General features: G+C 42.6%; 1 protein-coding gene across 2 annotated transcripts in view; it reads right to left on the bottom strand.

The window, feature by feature from the left end:
• The window catches only part of RPS6KA2 (ribosomal protein S6 kinase A2), a 202,825-nt gene that overhangs the window by 77,280 nt on the left and 104,691 nt on the right, over nucleotides 1-20,854 (bottom strand). For both annotated transcript variants that reach the window (XM_068405539.1, XM_068405624.1), the window contains exons 4-5: nucleotides 3,882-3,962; nucleotides 2,983-3,062 (exon numbers count right to left, since the gene is read on the bottom strand). In XM_068405539.1, coding sequence (XP_068261640.1) covers nucleotides 2,983-3,062; nucleotides 3,882-3,962 — 161 coding nt within the window. The remainder of the gene's footprint in view (nucleotides 1-2,982; nucleotides 3,063-3,881; nucleotides 3,963-20,854) is intronic.

The following is a 20,854-nucleotide window of genomic DNA, read 5'->3' as shown; positions in this document are numbered from 1 at the left end:
TATTTACTGAACAGTGGTGGGCTGGCTTGCGTTAAACAGACATGGGGAAGGAATTGGCTAACTCGGGAATGCTGGAAGGACCATCATATCAGGTTCAATTTTCCATAATTTGTCTGAGCTCACATTAACAATTCTTACCAGATTCTCCTCATAAAACAAAACTTGATCTGTTGAGTACTTGTTTCTTAAAACATGCTGCGCTCATTTGTCCGTTTGATCTGTTTAGATGACATCATGTTGCAATAATATGAATAAGGTTCTAACTCCTTAGCCTTTGGAAATGAGTGGCAAAATTCAATATGTTCAGTGAAGCCCTTATTGTTTTCATATCTCTTAGCTGGCTAAAATCTTGGCATTTGGTTACCAAATGTCCACAAAATAATACAGGGTGACCTCTTTAGGGAAGTGAAATGCTTCCAAATCTGAGCAGAATACACAGCATGAAGAGACTCAGAGATGGATTTTAAACCCTGTGCATCAAGGGTTCAGGTAATCTCAGTGCAGATGCCCTAAGCAGTGATGTGTTGCCTAACATCCAGGGCTTGATGAGGTCTAAACTGAGGGCAGTTGTTTCCATTCTACAGCTGATGTGGATACTGCTAAGATTGAAAGCTCTGTTTTAGGTGGGAAGAAACTTCTGTAATCAAAAAACCACTAAGCTCAGAAAAACTCAGATGGCAAAAAAACCCCTTTGGTTCAACTTTCATTATATGCCAGATGTTATTAATTTATCTTTAATTAAATTTCAATATGTACAGCGATAATAATGCAGAAAGAGAAGTTGATATATTGGATACACAGCTGTCACTAGTATGTATGACAGAAATAAAATGAGTCAGCTCAATACAAATTTACATGTCATATGTAAATGTAAACATCTACAGTAGAAGCTGCTGAGCTTATTTTTTAAATTAAGTCTCTGCTCTTGGAAAGGGGCAGTCACAATACTTGAATGCTCTGAGAAGCTGCAGAAGGCTGAGAGCAAAAAGAGAGGATTCAGAGAACAGATGTCACAATTTAATTAAGAATATCACTGCAAAGACTAGAAAGAAAAAGGATATACAAGTAAAAACTCTGACTAAATAATTAATTGGTCTGAACATAAAAATTTCATTAATTATCAAAATAAATTTAAATTATTTATAAGGTTTAAAATAAATAACGTAGGCAAGAGATGCAATCAATAGAATCCGGGAAAATCTAATCTACACAGATATATCTAGTTAAAGTCAGATGTCTCAGAAAGACAGAGCAAGAGAGAGACAAGCTTTGCATGCACACATGCTGTAGTATATGGGATCTGACTGAAAGTCCACTGAAATCAATACCATTGGATCAAGTCCATAATTAACAAATTGCAAGCAGTACAAGTTTTCCCGTAACGTCTTCCCTTGTGATACCTTGCCACTAAACAGCTGCACAGTATAGGTAGACAAGATGAACTGCAAACACTGAACAAAGAAGTATGTGAAAGGACTGTCAAGTTAAGAGGACTCATTCTTGATAGTATAAAGCAGAAAAGTCAGCAGATTGCATTGGAAAAGCTTTGGGGAAAATGTGGAGTTTTAAAGGAGTACAAAATCTGAACTGTTCTCTTTCACTTTCGAGTCCCCTGATTGTGCAGAACAGGTAACTGCCCTCTGTAGGCAAGAATCACTTTTTCTCTCTGCTCTCATGAAACCAGAGAAGCCCTTGCTAAGGCAGCATGCTGCCTTGCTAACAAACCCTGATTTCACAACAAACAGCAGAAGAATATTTTGATTTTCTTTAATCTTTTTCCTCACACTAAAAAATAACTGCTGCTATGTACTAAGTACTTATACGAGTATCATTACTGAGCAGTGTAATTAACCTGCTACTAATGTCTTCTTGCATTAGCAAACAAGCCTCGAAAGCAAATACTTGGGGTCCCAAGCTGTGGTGCACACAGCAGCCTGCAGCATGTCACCGAACCAGGAATCAGATGGGAAAAAAAAAAGCTAGGGAACTTTTGAATGAAAGTACTGTTTTCACAGCTTTTTTAGTCCATCATTTACTCCCAGGAGAGCGAACAGAGAGCTTCCCTCAAGATAGCATTTGAAAGGTCCCTATTTTATCTTTAAAGATTGTGCATTAGGTGGATGCTGGCCCGCAGGGCCCTCTCTGAGGCTAAATACAGGAGGATGCACTGCTTCAAGGAATACAGACAGCTGGCTTGAGGAGGCATTTGGAGACACAGGCAAGTGCTACCCGAACCTAGAAAACCTGCAGCTGCCGCTCTCTACAGGCATTAGCGAGATTCAAGTTTGGATCACTTCCTGGTTGCCGCCTTCTCCAGCAGCAGCAGCAGCACCTCCCCAGGGCAGGAGCTGCGGAGGACAGGGAAGGGATGGGGGAGCCCAGGGAGGTGATGGCAGCAGCAGCTGTCGCCAGGCAGGCAGGAGGAGAGCCGGTGAGGTGTGTGACAGCCAATCTCCAAGCCCTGGGGTGGTGAGTGGCCTCTGACCTGCTCCCGGCAGCTGACACAGCAGACGGCTCTTTCCCTGCTCACCGGCTGATGCCCCACTGTCTGCACGCTTGCTGCAGGGGTTGGCCCCTGACCTACGGCCATCTCTTCTTTCTGTTTGCAGCGGTGGTGATTTCCAGCAGTTCTCTGCCCGTGTCCTGGGCAAAACATATTGAGGATTGATTTCTCAGACTGTTTCTCATCACATCCAAGATATATTTTGTGAGCAATGAGTCTGGGGCTATTTTGCTACAGGAATGCCTTAGTAGTGGTGCATTTTCTCTGACAGTGATCCTTACATGCTATCTGCTGCATTACCTATGGCATAATTCAAATACAATTATTAAGAACACACTTAACGATACAAGATGATACAGCTCTATTACATATATACAGCAGGACTATTCCCAAGGCCATTTTTCATTCCCACCAACTTCACCTGAGTTCTGGAAATCAAGACAGTCTTTCATTTCTAAAGTTAAAATCTCTCAGCTTACCTCTTTGGAGAGTCTTGTGAAAAGGTCCCCTCCCCGCAGGAAATCTAGTATTAGATACAATTTTCCCTCTGTTTGAAATGCTGCATTAGAAAAGGATGGAGATGTTGAAAGTTTGAATCAAGATAAAAGTTTCCGAAGAATTAATCCTGTTGACTAGCAGTGTATCATTCACACCATTAGCTTCCCTGTCATTTCAGCACCTTGAGAACAGAAAAATTTAATATCTCTATAGAACTAAGCAATTGAGCTAAGACTATGGGAAAAACAACTGTATCAGCTGAGAGACAACGATGCATTACTAATATATTCTTTTCCATGCTAAGCACCCATGAATTAATATTGCTTTCCATTGCACGAGGTACCAGGAGTCACTGAGGGCTAGGCATGGAGAGAAGCTCCCAGGTTTGCGTGAGGGAGAGCCCACACTATCCAAAGTGTCCTCAGAAGACCCTTTACAGTAATAATGGGGCTCCTCAGGGAGCTGGTGAGGAGGAGAAGGCAACTCCAGCAAGACACCACATTCATATACACACATACACAATTTCAGACTGGTGCTGATTATTAAAAACAATTTTAATTTAGATTCTCTGGTTTTCTAAATGATACCTGACAGCAGGTGAGGGGGTTGGCAGTTGTATACTCACCAGCTACCCCACCAGCACAATCTATCATGTCAGACTTTATGACAAATGTATTTTGATGGAGAAATGGCTAAAACCTACTTATACTGAAATTCTCCTTTAGCATAAATGAAGAATTTCACACAGGTAGCCTCTAAGATTTTATTAGAGACAGAGTCATAAGTAGGCAGGGGGCATCTCTATGAAATTATAACACATCTAGTTACAATTCCCCAACCAATTTAAGAACAAACATGAGTTATATTTTATTATAGTTACCATAATGAAGCTTGACTATGAAAGGATGATTCACTTCTGCCAAAATATCTCTCTCCATTTTTGATCGTACCCGATCCCGAACTATAAAGAAAGAACAATAAGAACAGTGACTTATTAAGAGGCAGCATGGTCACTGGATACAGTACTGGAATGAGTTTCAGGTGATTTGGATTCAACTTCTCACTCTGCGGATGACTTGTGGTGTGACCTTTAGCAAATCACGCTGCTCTCTAGTATCCCCTTTTTCTGCCTCTCATCTGTGCAGAGAGTAAGCTCTTCAGGGGCACCATGTCCTCCTCTGTGGAGAACTGCCCTAACTAAAAGGACTACAGTATTACAAACAACAGGAAGATGATTATGCTTTGCAGAAGAGAATGTTAATGTGAAAATAAAAACTACATAAAATGAATAACTCTATCTCATTTAGGATTAAACAGAATGTGCCAGTCCCAGAGCTCATCGGGTTAACCTTGTGCAAATTAACTTTTTGTATTGTGCTGACGCTAGCAATGTTTATGAGACATCACTGAATAGCACTCTCTGGAAGTGATTTATCTAAAATATTTTAAGCTTCCAACAAACCACCCAAACAATCAGTAATAAAGAAAAAAGGCTGATTAAAAAGAGTAAAAACTACTTTTATGCATAGAGATAAATTATTGTGTGATAGCAGTGAGAAAAATACTTTTTGTGGTTGAGATGAATACAGAGTAAGAGAAAAAATAGTTACAGAGGTGAGCTGGGTTCAAACTAATCAAAACTGATGCTGAAGATTTCATAGCAAAAAACATTTAGCAGAATGTTCAGACACTGAGGAGGATTTAAGTCCCCACATTATCAGCTCTTGATCTTACAGATTCATTTTTCAGCCAATCACAATTTTACTTATTCCATAATGAAAGTATCGCATTTTCTCCTTTCTCTGTGTTACACAATGCCAATATGCTTTTCAGCTGAAAGCATCTACAAGGAACGTTATGAAAATTCTGTCATCGCCTGCATGTGTTGTGGAGCTGCTGAGAAGCTGAGTCCTCTCAGCACCCTAGTAATGAGCGTTACCATAATGAAACCACATATTCTGTTGCTGTACTTCAAAAACCGATGCACAGAAATAGGTCCAAAACAGCTGATCTAAAAACCTTAAATAGGAGCGGAGGGACACTTGGATTTCTTGCTGTTTTGATGCTTTACTTAGTTCAATAGCGATGTAAGCTTTACTAGCTCATTCAACCTAAGCTACCTTGTAGATAAAAATCAAAACAAAGGGTATCTCAGCCTCTTAATCTTATCTCACGAGTAAAAATCACACATCATACACTCACAAAATGCTTAACCTACGTGAAGGCAGAGCATTTCTCATGCTATAGATCAGCAATGCTCCCAGGCAGGAATTCTTGTTGGACAGGTGGGCATTGCTGAACACTCTTATGTGGGAGATTTCTCATTAAGCTTGGTTAGACAGCCTAACAAAGTGCCTCTCTGTGCTTGCACTGCACAGGCGTGAGAACAGGCTGGCAGAACGGCACCAAGCCCTCCTAATCCCCATCCTTTCAACCTCTGCACAGGTAAAGGCACAGCTGTGTGGCCAGGTGCTTTGTCGAAGCCCCCTGCCCTGTGCCCTGCTCGCTGCTGTGGTGACCACCACTATGGTGGTTACAGGCTGTGGACCTGTCAGGGTGCCTCATCACCCTTCTCCCCACATCCATACAGGAGGCACAATGACATTAAAGAAAAGGCTATGTCACCACATAAGACACCTTGTTCTCTGGAGTCATGGCCCCGTAACTGCTCTGTACCTACTCTCCTCCAAAGCTGCTCTAATCACCACCTTCACAGTGGCTGCCAAAAAAGATAACTGGAACCTATAATCAGGATTACAGCTTGGCACATCAGTTGGTGACCTGCCTTGCCCATCTTCCAGCATCAAATACTGCCTGATTTAGACGCTCAGAGGGCAGAAGCTATATAAGCTCAGATTTTTATGCAGTCCTACCACCAAAGAACCTATTAATCATATTCCCTAGAAAGGCAAATCCAATTGCTTTCTCCCACTGTCCTTTTCTCACTCTACTACTTCTGTATGCCTGGGCCATGACTGATATTAACCTCTAAATTACCCTTCCTAGAGATATCTAGCTGCTTGCACCAGCTTACATACCACAGGGCACTGTCAGAGTGAGTTATTGTACTGTATGCTGCACATCCATTGTCATGATATTTAGTAAAGATGCAAGGTTAAATCCCTTCTCCTTTCTGGTTTATTATTAATTCTGTCATAGCAGGAGGGAAAAATTATTTTCTCTTATTCTAGATACACCTGGAAATAGGAATTCCCCTGCTCTTCTGCTCTCTTGTATTTTTGGGATTGGGGCAACATGGGTCTGACATGTATCAGGAAAGGTTATAAAAAAAGGTGGCACTTCGACATAACAGTTTAACAGCATGAGGCTCTGGCTCAGTCTGACTCCTCTGTCATCTTCCAGGTACGGTGAGTGGGAAAGTGCCTCTCTTCTGCACTTTAGAGATTTTTTTCTAGTATTCAGCAGCCCCAGTCTGCTCCACTGAAGGAGTCTCCCTTCTGGTTCTTACATCCTGGCAGTCAGATAATTAGAGTAATTTGCTCAAGCATGATCTGAATTAGTTGTGGCTGCTTGTTCAGCCTGCTAGATCCTGGCTATGGAGGGACTCCTCCAGCAGCATGGGGAGAGACAGACAGGGTCTGAATAGCTGCTGCAGTGCCAGGGATGATGAGGCCTGAACATAAGAGGTATTTACTTCTACAGAGGCGACCAAGCAAACATGCGTGTCTTTGCTTAGTCTCATCTGGGGACTGGTGAACATGTATCACCGTGAATTTCTCCATTCATTTCCAAAATGACTAAATCTCTGACTGTAGGTAGATTAGGGTACGGCGACCAGAAAATCTCGGGCTGTAACGGAAGGTAGGCGTGGCGAAAGGAGCAGGATGTGTCATTATCGTGCGAGTTCGTCTGGGACAAGACGACTATATAAGGCTGTTGCGCAGTTAAATAAACGCCATTTGTTGCATCCTCACATTGGTGTCAGTGCTCAATGGCCCTGGGGTGCGGATAGCCTCAGGCCAGCCAGCAACCGAACGGAGCTTGCTGCAGACAAGCGGCAACAAGTGGTGACCCCGACGTGATTGCTGGGCTGGCGGACCGCAGGCGGTCGGAGTGGGTTCGCGAGCCATCGAAACCTTGATAAAGGTGATTTCGTTACTGGGCGGGGAATTTAAGATTTCTGTGAAATCGAAAGATGTAGCCCAGTGTGTGGACCGTCTCGTTAAAGGGGGGGGCGGTGGCAGGACCGGCTGATTGTTTACAGCCGAATACCTGGGAGCGGTGCTCGATGCAGCTTGCTGAGCGAGCTATGGCAGCGGGTTCTGCCAAAGAATTAAAAACATGGGGAGTTATCTTGTGGCTGCTACGGGCTGCGCGGGAGGACTGGGCGACATGGGATGCGGCTCGGACGTGTTTACATGGGGTCTACCCTGACCAAGACAGAAGTGACAGTGGTGAAACTCCTCCAACATATACTCTCTGAGAGAGGAATTAAATATGACGAAGCTGCGTTAAAGCAGTTACCGTTTTGGGCAAAAGATAAAGGACATTTTACAACCTTTAATTATGTCTTTGAAGTGCCTTTATGGGAGAAGATTGGTGACTCTCTCTGGAATGCGGTGTCAAGTGGTGATAAGGAAGCCTTTAAATTGTCTGCTACATGGAGGCTGGTTAGTGAAGCGTTAAAAGGAATAAAAGCAGAGAGAGAAGTCACACATACAGCTTTTATGGCTTTAGGACCACAGGCGCCTACTACCCCCTCACTGTTTGCGGGACCAACACCTCCCATGGCCCCGGTAGCTTTACCGGTGGCAGCTCCTTTATCACCGTGGGTACGGACGGCTCCGAAAAAAGCTGAGGAGCCGGGAGTGAGAAAAATAGATACAGATCCATTAGAACCGGTAGTGCGCCCTAAAACACGAACTCGATTTGAACTAATTGATTCAGACGCTGAACAGGAGACTTGGCTGAAACCCCCTCCGAAACCCCCTCCCTCTCATTGATCTCTCTACGGATGAGGCTGAGCAGGAGGACAAGAAGGAGGGTAAACATGCTTTGTACCCACCTTTACCGGATTCGCCATTTACAGAGTCAGCAGTACCAGAGTCACAAGGACTTAAAGGACTGTTACCATCACGAAATGGACACGAACTTGACATGACAGAGCTTGGTAGACGACTGGAAGAATTAAAGACGGAATTGCAGCAGCATCGTTCAGCCAACGCCTCGGGACACGTGACTATGTCTCCCCCAAAAACCCCCCTCTGTGTTCGAGACAAGTATTAGGGCCACCTCAACCTCCTTTACAACTCCCTACTCCACCTTTAGATCAGGGCGGGGGGGGAGGTTTGCGTCCATCTGGTAATGTGGGAGGTGAGGGAGAGGGTCAGCTTCCGCCCGCGTATACAGGGGAAGGGGGGGGAGGTGAGGGAGGAGTGAAATGGAAAGGGGTCATTCGAGATGTGTTATTAGAAGGAGTTGTGATTCCACGGGCATATCCGGTGATTGTGGGTGCGGGTCCTGAGGGAAGAAATATTTGGCAACTGTTAGATTGGAAAATTGTAAAAGAAGCATTACCACTATAGTTAGCGAAAGACAACACAGGTGAGGACTGCAGAAAAGTTGTTGCAGGGATGGCAAATAGTAATGCCACCTTAACTGAGCTAATGGATGCTTGTGAGAAAGTAGGAACCACCACATTTCAGATGGAGCATTTAGCAAAAACTTTTGCGGCGGCAATTAAGGTAGTTCATCGTTGTTATACATGCGAACAGGAAGGTCACTTTAAGAAAAACTGCCTTAAGAAGTTGAAGCTGAGTGGGAGAGATAACTCTGTTTTGATGTGTCATTGCTGTGGGAAGCTAGGGCATTTTGTGAAGCTGTGCAGGTCTCAGTATAATGCTCAAGGTCAGCTGATAACAACCAGCTGCAGAATACAGGGAAACTGGAGAAAGAACGTGGGGGGGGAACCGTATGCTGACACAAATGAATCTTCCCAACCAGTTCCAGGCCTATGCAGTTAACTCGCAGCCCAAACCGCAGGGAGCGCAGGACTGGTGTTTCCACACGGGGTTAACCTGTGCGGCTGCCAAGCCTTGGACCTGTGGCAAACAGGGATAATGCTAATGCTGATTGTCAAAAGATCATTGAAGCTTTACCTGGAAAAACAGATTTGAATGCTATGATAAAGGCATGTGCAAAAGTGGGTACTGTGGAACATAAGGCTCAAGTTATGGCTGCGGCCGTACTTGGGGCTTACGTCGTCACAATTGCAGCCTATATTCCAATTGTTAGCAGGGGACACAACTTTAACAGCGCCACGACACACTACTTCAGAGGTACAGCAACTGATTACAGAAATAGAAAGCAGGCTACATTCCAAATTTGTACATCGTATTGATTTGAATCAGGAAATACAAATTATCACTTTGTTTGATAGGCAAATTCCGTATGCAATAATTGGTCAATGGAATTCAGAATGATCAGATTCGTTACAGAGCTATTGGCACAGATTATTCATCAAAGGACGGATGCGATGTCGGAAGCTTGTGGCCAGAGATCCCTGCATCACTAACCGTTCCTATTTTGCAGCTCAATATTTTGAGTGGTGTATGGCTAATAGCTTTGCTTTGCAAACAGCTATGGAGAATTTCTCGGGACAGGTTGTTTACCACTTGCCCTCCCATCCTGTTATAAAATTGAGCGTGGAACTTCCAATTGCCACAGGAGTGTGGTGCGCAGACACTCCTGTGGATGGAACTACCATTTTTACGGATGGATCTGGGAACAGAGGCAAGGCGGGCCTTGTCTGGTATTCTGATGGCAAGTGGGAATCTATGGTAATACAACAAAAGGGTTCACCTCAGGTGGTAGAATTACGAGCTGTATTAAAAATATTTCAGAATTTTCCCATTCCCTTTAATTTGATTACTGATTCAGCATATGTAGCTGGCATTATAAAGCAATTGGATAGATCTGTTATAGAGCATATATGTAATCAGTGTGTTTTTGAATTGCTGCGAGCTCTGTGGTAAGAAATTCAAATCCGAACTGCATTGGTTTATGTTTTACATGTAAGAAATCATACTAATTTGCCTGGGTTTATTGCAGAAGGCAATGCTCGAGTGGACTCTTTGGTTTTTCATCCTAAAACAACAATTTGTACCAGAGTGGAAGCAATAGCACAATTGCTTGTGAAAGTGCATAAAAGGGTTACAGACATTACCGGACTAGACTCAGATGCTATCTATTTACCTATCAGAAAGGAATATCTACAGTGGTTAACAAATCAGTCAACTCTTTTTCAAATGGCCTTACAGGACTTTACTGGACAATTGTTAACACATTTGCCAAAAGATAAAAAGCTACAGTTTATTTGCAAACAGGATTGGGAAGAAAAACCTATCAGATCAGAGATACCTATGACTGGACTAACTGTTTTTACTGATGCAGGAAAGCGATCACATTCAGCAGTTATTACCTGGCAAGAGGATGGACAATGGAAACATTGTAAATTCTCAGGACAAACTGAGGACTCATTGCAGACACTTGAATTTTTTGCGATATATCAGGTTTTTGTAAAATGGACCAATAAGAAATATGCGACTTTACACTATTTTGCTACAGTTGCATCAAGCAATAAACCTCAGAGAGATACCTTATTTTGTCACCCACATTCGTAGTCATCAATTTGATCAAAATTTGAGCATTGGAAATAATAAAGCAGACACACTTGTATCCTATACGCAAATATCACCAAATTTATTTGAACAAATACACCTATCCCATCAATTCTTTCATCAATCAGCGAAAATGTTAGCGAAACAATTTCACCTCACCATGGCACAAGCACGTGAATTAGTTAGTGTTTGTCCTAGTTGTCAGAAAATTGGCATGGGAATTGGAATAGGGGTAAATCCTCGAGAGTTGAGTGCGTTGCAACTGTGGCAAATGGACGTTACTCACATTGCAGAATTTGGAAGGCTCAAATATGTTCATGTATCTGTTGATACGTTTTCACATGTAATATGGGCAACAGCACAAACTGGGGAAACAGGTCGTCATGTCAAATGACATTTACTTGCTTGCTTTACAAGTCTTGGGGTTCCACAACAACTTAAGACTGATAATGGACCAGCATACTGTTCACAGATTTTTCGTCAATTTTGTCAACTATGGGGTATTACACATGTCACCGGGATTCCTCATTCGCCTACGGGTCAGGCGATTGTGGAACGTGCTCATAGTACATTGAAACAGCTTCTGCAAAAACAAAAAGGGGGAGAGGAAACTGAACCTTCTGAGAGACTTGCAAAAGCTGTTTATGTACTTAACCATTTAACTTTAGCAGGAGATAAGGAGCGACCCCCAATTGTAATACATTGGGAGGCAGTTCGACAGGGAGCAAGCTATGTGCAAAACAAAGGCAAAGTGTGGTATAGGGAACCAGGTGCTAACGAGTGGTTGGGACCAGGGGAACTATTACTAATGGGTCGAGGTTATGTTTCTGTCTCTACAGGCGCAGGAGTACGGTGGATTGTCTCTAAAAGGATGGTTAGCCACATTATTAGAGGGAATAGTTTATGTAGTTGTGATTATAGTTATCATAGGGATCTGCATGGGTTGTGTTAAGACAATCATTGAGAATAGTATATGGAAGTAGTGAGATAATAAATCTAACTACTTCCAAAAGGGGAAATTGATACCGGATGGTTTAGCAACAGTTTAGCAAGAGTAGGCCTCAGAGTAGGCTCTAAAAGGCCTGATCTGTGTTACCTTTAAACAGAATCAGCTTTCCTGTCAGCAGTTTTCCTTTCAGCTAGAATAACAGAGAATAACAGTATGTTCTGAAGTAAACTGCATGTTTTGTAGATAGAGTCTGCTTATGGGAATGTTTATAATAGGCATTATCCTACTTGTGTTACCCAGTTTGTTTGCATGTTTGCAGAAAACTGTGCAACGAATGGTCAATACAACCTTTGTGGCTCAACAACAGAGAGCAGGATTTATGGGTAACCAAGGCTGGGATTCTCTGACTGGGGTCTGCGAGACACAGGGAACCAGGTTTGAGTAAGAAACAAAAACACAGAATTAAGATTCTTGGGGAGGGGGAAGGATTCCCAGATGTAATTCCTGTCAACTACCAATCTCACACTTTACATCGCGCTCTTTATTCGTTAAATCATTTTGCCCGGGGAGACCAAGAGCGTGCCCCAATTGAGCGACATTGGGGTCCAGGGGTGCCAGAAGTGGGCCCCCCAGTCAAGGTTCGGTTCCCTGGGACAGCGGAGTGGAAAACAGGTTGGGAGCTGCTACATCATGGGAGGGGGTATGCTGCCATCAAACGGGATGATGTTATACAGTGGGTCCCTACATGCTGTTTGCGCCCTGATTTAAAACAAAATCCTAACCCGAAGTAATATGTACGCTGTCCGAGCTTTATGTTTTGCAGGAGTACCTGTGGGGGAAGCCGAAACAGCACCAGCCTCGACCTTCAGACGTGAGGAGTCATGACAGTACAGAGAGTCTGGTAAAGCGGCGGGGTGCCAAGAAAGATGAGGAACGGCGGCCGTTGCTGAGTGAAACAAAAGCTTTAAACAATGCGCTTATGATTAGCTTGCTTTTGCTTTGCATCTCAGGAGTTGCAGAGGAATCTTACTGGAGAACCTGGGCTCGGGATGTTGTATCCGCCAGCTACGCTTACGCTTTGATGCAAGGCTCCAGAATCAGCGATACGCTTTACTTCGCATGACTTGAAGCATGGGGAGGGGGAAATGTAGGTAGATTAGGGTACGGCGACCGGAAAATCTCGGGCTGTAACGGAAGGTAGGCGTGGCGAAAGGAGCAGGATGTGTCATTATCGTGCGAGTTCGTCCGGGACAAGACGACTATATAAGGCTGTTGCGCAGTTAAATAAACGCCATTTGTTGCATCCTCACATTGGTGTCAGTGCTCAATGGCCCTGGGGTGCGGATAGCCTCAGGCCAGCCAGCAACCGAACGGAGCTTGCTGCAGACAAGTGGCAACACTGACAAGGACCTATTTCTATGGATTCCTTTCTGAGTGGATCTCTTTTCTCTGATGGTCTTATCAAAGAGATGCAACAACAGCACTGGAGCTCAGTAGTCTGAGCCTCAGGGAAGACAACCGAGTGGCTCAGTTCAGCACTGCTGAGTACAGTGCTGGGCTCTCCCTGGACCGGTACCTGCCTGGTGCTGTGAAACAGCCTCTTCTTCTGCCCACCCCTTGTCAATGACAGGGCATGTACACCAAAGGCACAGAGGAAAGTGCAAACAACTCAGCTTGTCCATCCTCATTTTGACCACTTGCAGGGTCCTCAGTGCAGCACACAGGCAGCTTGGGCAGGTAACGCTTACACCAGGTGTTTACCTGTATGAGTAAAATGCTCATTGGAAATAGTGCTCATCTGCTAAACTCCCTTCTACCCAGTATTGAATTTGGTTTGAAAGGTGAGGTTTGCCACTTATCTTTAAATTATACATCAGGTAGAGGCAGAGAACATAACCTGGAGCAATGAGCCATGAATATTGTTTGCATGATCTTGGACCAGTTAGCTATCCCTGAAAAAGTCACTGGTGTCATGAGACAGAAGAGACCAGACTGGTGGAGCCTGTAACAGAGGAGGAAGCACCTGCTACCCTGAAATAAAAACAGTTCCCTTTTCCAGGTATTAATGTGATATGAGAGAAATGAAGGCAGCTGAGGATACATGCAAATAAATAGAGCTTATCCACTCTGTCTGTCTGGCTCTGATCATCAAAGAGGAGGATATTACTGCTTATTTAACACTGAATGTTTAAGGAGAGGGTTTTATTTAAGGTATGAATTTTTATTTCTTGAGCTATTTTAATTTTAATAACCGTGAAGTACAGGAGGGAAGAGGGAAAAGGGAAAAGTATATTCAGAGCATCTTCCAAGGAGAGAAAAAAAAGTTCATTTTCAATAACAGACGAGCTGTATATTTACTGAATAAGAAAATAAAACGGTAATCCTACTTTCCTCTCTGAAGCTCTCATGGTATCAACTTTGGTTGAGATTTAAATATGGAAATATAAATTAAAGTTCAGCCAATGAACTTCTTGTCCATATGTCTCACTTAAAAACTAAGAGTCAGTTCATCTCTAGGTATGCACACTGCCAAGTAACGATGATCTAGGGACATCCCTTGATGTACGTGCAATGGCAGTGTATCAGTTCAGTGGGATGTCAAGCCAACACAATGAGAACTTTAATTAGTGAAAACATGGCCTACAGGAGCTGTAAAGGGGGAGTTTATAGAAGAGACACTAATTTATTCACTGTAATACTGATTAAAATTTATAGCTAATTCATCATAAGGGAAAACTAACTTGTCATATATCTAGTGACTGGATAGCTGAGCTGAAGTCACAGCTCTGTGAAGTTAAACACCATTCAGCCACTGGTTTCAGAGGAGCCAGAGTATTGTTTCAGCATGTCTTTGGCCAAAGAAAAATTTCCAAACATTTTTATTTAATAATACCCCTCTCATTTTCATCCAAAGTAATTCTTAGTTCTACCAGAAGAAAATTATCCTGAAGCTATCTTCTAAATTTGTGTGTAATATTCTGCTGGTCCTTTCTCTGTCTTCAGGCTTACCTGGAGTAAAAATGGATGTTTCTACTTTGAGAGAAGCAATTTTCAGTTTAACTTGCAATGCAGTTTTTGTTTTTGCATACAGATTTCGTGTTACAAGGCACGAGGCTTTACCTACAGCCTTGTACAAGCTAACACATGCATCAAATTTAAACTGGTATTAATACAATTTTCAAGTGTCAAATGAAAATGAAATAGCTTTTCCTTCTGCCCTCCTTCCTGGGCTGAAACCCCCCTGGCACCCTACATGTGTCCCGCAGCACGCCTCCCTTGGTGCCAGCTGGATCCTGTCAGGGCATGGACGCTTTAAACTAGTGCTCCTGTGACTGATGCCATTTTCCACTTAATGGCTTTCCTCTTTAGAATGTTTTTGTAGAGAAAGATCCAGCAAGGGAGCACGTATTACAGACATCTTAATGAACTGCCTTAGCTAAGGGCACCGGACTGCAAATCAGACTTGATAAGCAGCAAAATCCTCGATGCAGTGAAACCTGTCTTGGGCTCACCCATGGGGGGAACCACTGTGGGGTGCATCAGTGCTAAGAGACAGGAGCCGAGACCTATGTCTATGAGGAAGACCAGCACAGAGCAAGGGAGTATGTCTGCCTCCATCCTGCCTGTTCTGGGGATCAGCGACAGTTGATTAACAGTTGGACTTGATAATCTTAAAGGTCTTTTCCAACCAAAATGATTCTATGATTCTATGACAGCGGAGGGAGCTGGGCTTTGGCTGACCCTGCAGATGGTGTGGAGACATATGTGATATATTCCAACTTCCTCCATAGGTGCTGAACTTGGGTGTTGCTCTCACCTCTGTTGGTCAACAGCACGGGGAGCCAAAATCTCACGGGTGAAATATTTTCCGTACATGTTAGCTGAGGTCCAGCATAATTCTGCTCTGCTCAGGACCACAGTTGTTTGTGTGAACGTCTCTGACTTACTCTTACAGCCTCACAAATGCAAGCAAAGCAGTTGGATACTCCAGTACACTTCTAGATATAATTAAATGACTGCTAGCCTAAATCCTATTTTAAAAAGGGGATGGAGATAGATTTTGTGAACTCTACAAGGCATCTAAAGCTGAAGACGGTTCTACCACTTTTCAATAGCATTAAAGTGATAACTCTTATTTTTTGTAAGCTGGTGTTAGGTGCATAGATCCTTTTATAACTCTAGTCCCAGTGTGAATACCTGCTAGCTGCCTGAGGCACAGGAGTTTGGTCCCTCCCCAGAGTCCTCTGGAGGTGGCTCAGGGCAGGACCTGGTGCTCTGGTTGCCTCTCTGAGTGGGCCAGTCTCTCTCCACTGATTTTGAAGGCAACCTTCTTGGTGTCACTGGGCTGAAATTGCTTAATTTTTTTAAAATTAGGAATGGGTTGTCAGAGGTTGGGTTTGGTGCCTCAGTGACTTTCCTCTTGTCCTTTTTGACAATTTTACCCAAAGTTACTACTTAATTACCACTTAATCCCCTGACCTGCAACACCAGGGAGAGAAACCCTGCTGCATGTCCGACACCAGCAGCTACCCTTCACAGAAAGCTCTTCCTGCAGGAAGATACACACAGAAAATACTCGACGAATGTCAAAGGCTTCACAATCTGCTCAGAGATGTTTGGCAAAAAGCATTATTGATTATAAATGATTTGCCTGTCCCTACCTTTCAAAATGACCTTACAGTACGAACTGCCCCCTGCTCAGCCAGAAGCAGAGCACTAATTAATTAACAAAGCAAGAACAAGGGGAGATAGAAACTGTGTTAACTTAATTAAATCACCATCAAAAAATATTGGTAGCAGGAGAAACAAATAAGTGAATAAAAGGATGGATTTAAATTTCATCCATTACCCTCCTCACTTCCCTAAAACAGCACCATGCCTCGAGTGGAACAAAAGTAAAATATAACTCAGACCTAGGAACATGCAACTCAATTTCAAATTCTTTACGTAGCACAGGAACATGCCAGTAAGATAGAAAATGGAATATATACATAAAACTATGTGCAAAATCCTTTTCGATTCTATTTCTGTTATTTTCATCTGTTTTTAATGTTGGCTGTTGTAGACAAAAGCAGAGAGCTAGACTCTGATTTCAAATCCACACTGGGTAAGTCTGGAAGACAAAGTACTTGTGTGGTGACTAATTACCTGAGATATCGAGAAATAAAGGCTTTCCAAGAAAGACCATAATCTGCCTTCAATGGCTCTGCTTGGAATACTATTTGTATTACTGTGTTTCTGCTCTAAACAGTATTATACCCAAATCTTCTAAAGAGCAGCCTTTCATGTTGTACCTTATCAGCAGAGCATTATTAGAACACAAAGGAAAACAGAAAAGTGTCCTGTTGACACCTGAATGTAGAAGTATTACCAATAATGTCACGTAGGGATTTTGCGCACATTTCTTTTGAAATGCATATAATTTTGTGAAGGCTGCTTTCGTGGAATAAAGATCCTCTGTGTCCCCAAATATGGAACCTTTTAGAGATGGGGAAAGAGCCATTAAAAACAGAGATTTACCACTCAGCCCTAGCACTGCTGTGGCAGAGGAAAAAAAATAGATTCATGGAGCAGGAGACGCTCCTTTGTAGAAGGGCACTCTGAAAAATCAATATGAATGCAGACTGGTTTTTAGGAGTCCAGGGTCTGGAGAAGGTCATTTTATCTCCCCCTCCCCTCCTTTTTTTCCCCCTTTTGCATGAAACAACACAGTTGGCTTTAAAGAAATCAAAGACTTTCCTTTGTTTGTTGTTGTTGGTTGTTTTTTTTTAAAGTAGCTTCGATGCTTCAATGTTGAGATTTGGAATGACAGATGCCTCTGAATTAATCCTAAACTTTTAAAATTGAACTTCCATTTATGTTAGTTATCACCTAGTCATTATTCTCTCAAAATGTTTGGAAAAGTTAATTAAATCTCACAATATCCCTCTGAAGTACCTCTGCTGAATTTCCCAACAAGGAGAATTAAGGACAGATTGATGAAGCCTAATGCTACAAAAAAAATCATATAGGAGTTTTCAGGAGCAAACATGGGTTTCTAGGACATACTAACTTTGCTGAAAACAAATCCTCAGAGCAGTAACCTGAGCTCTCCCTGCTTTTTCCTGACGCCCTTGCCAGCAAAGAGCAGCCTGCAGAGGCTATAGCAGGTCTGAGCTCTGTCGGTGCTGCTTGGTGGGCTCCCTCCTGCCCAGCTGGAGTCTCTGGCAGCTGCAACCTCCTGCCATTTCCCCGCTGGGACACCAGCTTGGATCTCTCTCCCCGGCCAAAAAATCCCACAGACGCTGCAGGAGCTTAAGTGTGTTTTAGATTTTTGCCTGAAATTAGCCAGTGGGTTCAGCCCCATAATTAGAGAAGTACTGACTGACAAACCAGCCAGATGATCATAAAAACCTTGTGTCCTTAATGCACAGGTGAAATTTCAATTTTTGTATATTTTTAAACATAACTGGACTAACTGAATTTACACAGATGTGCTTGTGCTCAGCTCCCAGGTGAACCTGTTCCCCACCCCCACCAAGGTCTGTGAGCTGCAGATGTGCAATGATACCCAATAAGACAAATCCTATGGTGATGTACGACACCAACAAAGTCAGAATTACACCCCTTACAATTGCATAAATCAGTTCTAACCAACATTGTTAAAAACAAACTGAATAAACAGCTCATTGAAGAGCAGAGAGAACTGCCAGTTGCTAGCATACAACTTCCTCCAGAAAGCCAAAACCTACAGCTGGAAATACATCTGTCCACAATTTGTGCAAAACTGAAAGCCTTCAACACCTCTGCATAGCGGCACATGGGTCATCTTTTTTTTTGATGTAAAGCATATGTTTTATCTAAATTTATTTACCTTAGTGGTTGCGATATCCTGTCAAATGATCCATGAAGTGATATATTTGTTTCTTGAATTCTGCTGTAACCTACTCTGATTTTTTATAATATTTGCTTCAGTTGAACAGATGTATTATTATTATTATTACTATTGCAGGCAATAGCAACAATTTCAGTATTAACTCTTACTGACAGGTGATAATTACCTATGCTCTAGGAATAGGCATAATTTCAAAATGACAAATGAATAAGAGGGCTGGCCTTAGAATTCAGAGGTCCCAGTAAACACCGTTCATCAACAGCTCTGGAAATTATGATGACCTGAAGGGAGAAACTGGTGGCTGTTTCATACAGTTTTGCAATAAAAAAAAGCTGCTTAAACCAGTTATGAGACAGTTGGCCTTTTTTCCCATCACAAAATAGATATTTAAAATTTAGTTCCAACATAGAAGAATCCAACAGAGAAAATATATACAGGTAGATCCTCAATCCTACTCTTAAATACAGTCCAAAGAGGGTTGAATTTTCTCCACCAAACTTCTCTGGTATCACCATTTCTCCTGTCAGATTAATTCCCTTGCAGCTACTGCCCTGCTGCAGCGCTGGCTAACTTGCCTGCAGCTGCACAGGAGGGGCAGCACCAAGCCTAATGTTTTCTACCCGTGGGACATTCCAGGACGAAATGAGTGTTCGCCTTGTGTTTGCTATTGCAATGTAGGTAAGTCAACAGGGACAAGGAAGAAATTGTTTTCCTCTTATCCTTCTTGAGATGGAGATGATTCAGATGTCCAGGAACTGCTGGGTTTCTCAGGGTAACGAGTTTCACCGCTTTCCTTTTAAGCTTGAAGCCCAGCATGGTTTAATCAACTATTGCTGCTCTTTGCTCTTAAAATACACTTGCTTTGTGGGTTTTACAGACATGGCTGAATAAGGTTTGCAGATTACTTTACTCTGGAAGTGTGAAAACTGTCTGTGCTTTGGTATTCACCACAAATATGTTCTGCAGCACATCATCAAAGGCAAAAATACATCTTTTATGATTGAAATGTATTGGGAGTGACCACTGTCTCAGCGGTGAAAATGCAAAGACGTTGCCTCTTATGCCAGTCTTCTACAGAAAAAATATTGCTCCCTTTATTGAATCTCTCCAGGCCTAAAAAGTCAGTTGTACTGAAAGGGAAGTTTCTTCTCCTTCAGGATCTTTGAGCAACTACTAATTCACTTGCAAAGCCTGACAGAGCTGGAAGGGGGTGAGGGTGGTTCTGGAGCTCCCCAGGGAGCTCCTTAGGACTCTAACTCTGGGCAAAGTGCCCCTGTGTGAGAGTGACTTAAAGCCCACCTGAGTCCCTTCTATTTCGTTATATGAGGCCCTACTATCTTGTTTAATGGCATGGTATGGAACCTTCTGCCTGGTCCATCTGGGTTGTTTATGGACAAGACCAACAATCTTTTATATAATATTAAGTGAGAATTCCTGGAAGAAGCGGAAATGTGGTATTATCCCTCTGTGAAGAATGTACATACTGGGATGCTGTCATTTGCTGCCAGGGCAGTTTTGCTTATAGGCTGAAGTAATCCTGGTAAATGTTTGCTGTAAAGCTGCTTGAAACTTATAATTTTGAACATTTTCAAAGATGTTTTTGCTGTGGCTTTTGTTCTGAATTGGAACAAAAAGCCTAAATTCAGCAAGTTTTGCCAAAATGAAATTGCAAAAAATTGTTTTGAGTGCATCAAAGTACTGTTTTGTTAAAGGTTTTAACTTCATTTTTGATCTATTCTTTTTTAAACATTAATTATAATGTACAATTATAAAATATTTTTTAAAAACATTTACAATCAAACCAGAGCATTCTGCTGAAATGCTTACTACCAATGTTTTTTCAAGCAAAATTTCACTCAACAGTCCTGTTCCTGTGGATAGACACTCTACCAGAAACGGTACACTGAATCTTTTCTTTATCAGTCGTAATGCACATTCAGAAGATGGAATAATTAAGAAAAGCATTTATGGGTGCTTCAGGAAAAACACATTCACTGAGCCCAGGAGGAATTTTAAAACAAGAAAACCCAACTCCATGTCTGCCAAGTGCAGGGTAATTGTACAAAACTATAAAGTAATGTTTTTGTGATTGGTCTAATCGGAGAGCAGTTTGCCAGCTTAGTTCTGATATGGGTAAGGCAAGACTGTGGCAGGACTGTGAGAGGTGCATTTCTCACAAGGGAGAGTTTAGATGGGTCAGTCACGGAGCACGAGGCAAATGTTAACATTGACCCCGAGCTACGAGGCAGCCCTGGCCATGACTGCACTAGGCTGACTTCTCACTCTAAACACTCCTTCCATTAGGCTGCTTGGATGTGGTAAACACGGAGCCAATCCAATCTGACTTGCTCTAAGAAAATGTTTTAGACAAGCATTTCAGTTACTAAATT

The sequence above is a fragment of the Nyctibius grandis genome, chromosome 1 (assembly GCF_013368605.1).
Source record: "Nyctibius grandis isolate bNycGra1 chromosome 1, bNycGra1.pri, whole genome shotgun sequence".
In the NCBI taxonomy this organism is placed as follows: domain Eukaryota; kingdom Metazoa; phylum Chordata; class Aves; order Nyctibiiformes; family Nyctibiidae; genus Nyctibius; species Nyctibius grandis.
Note: the sequence above shows the minus strand (reverse complement) of the source record. Positions and strands in the feature narration are given on the sequence as shown.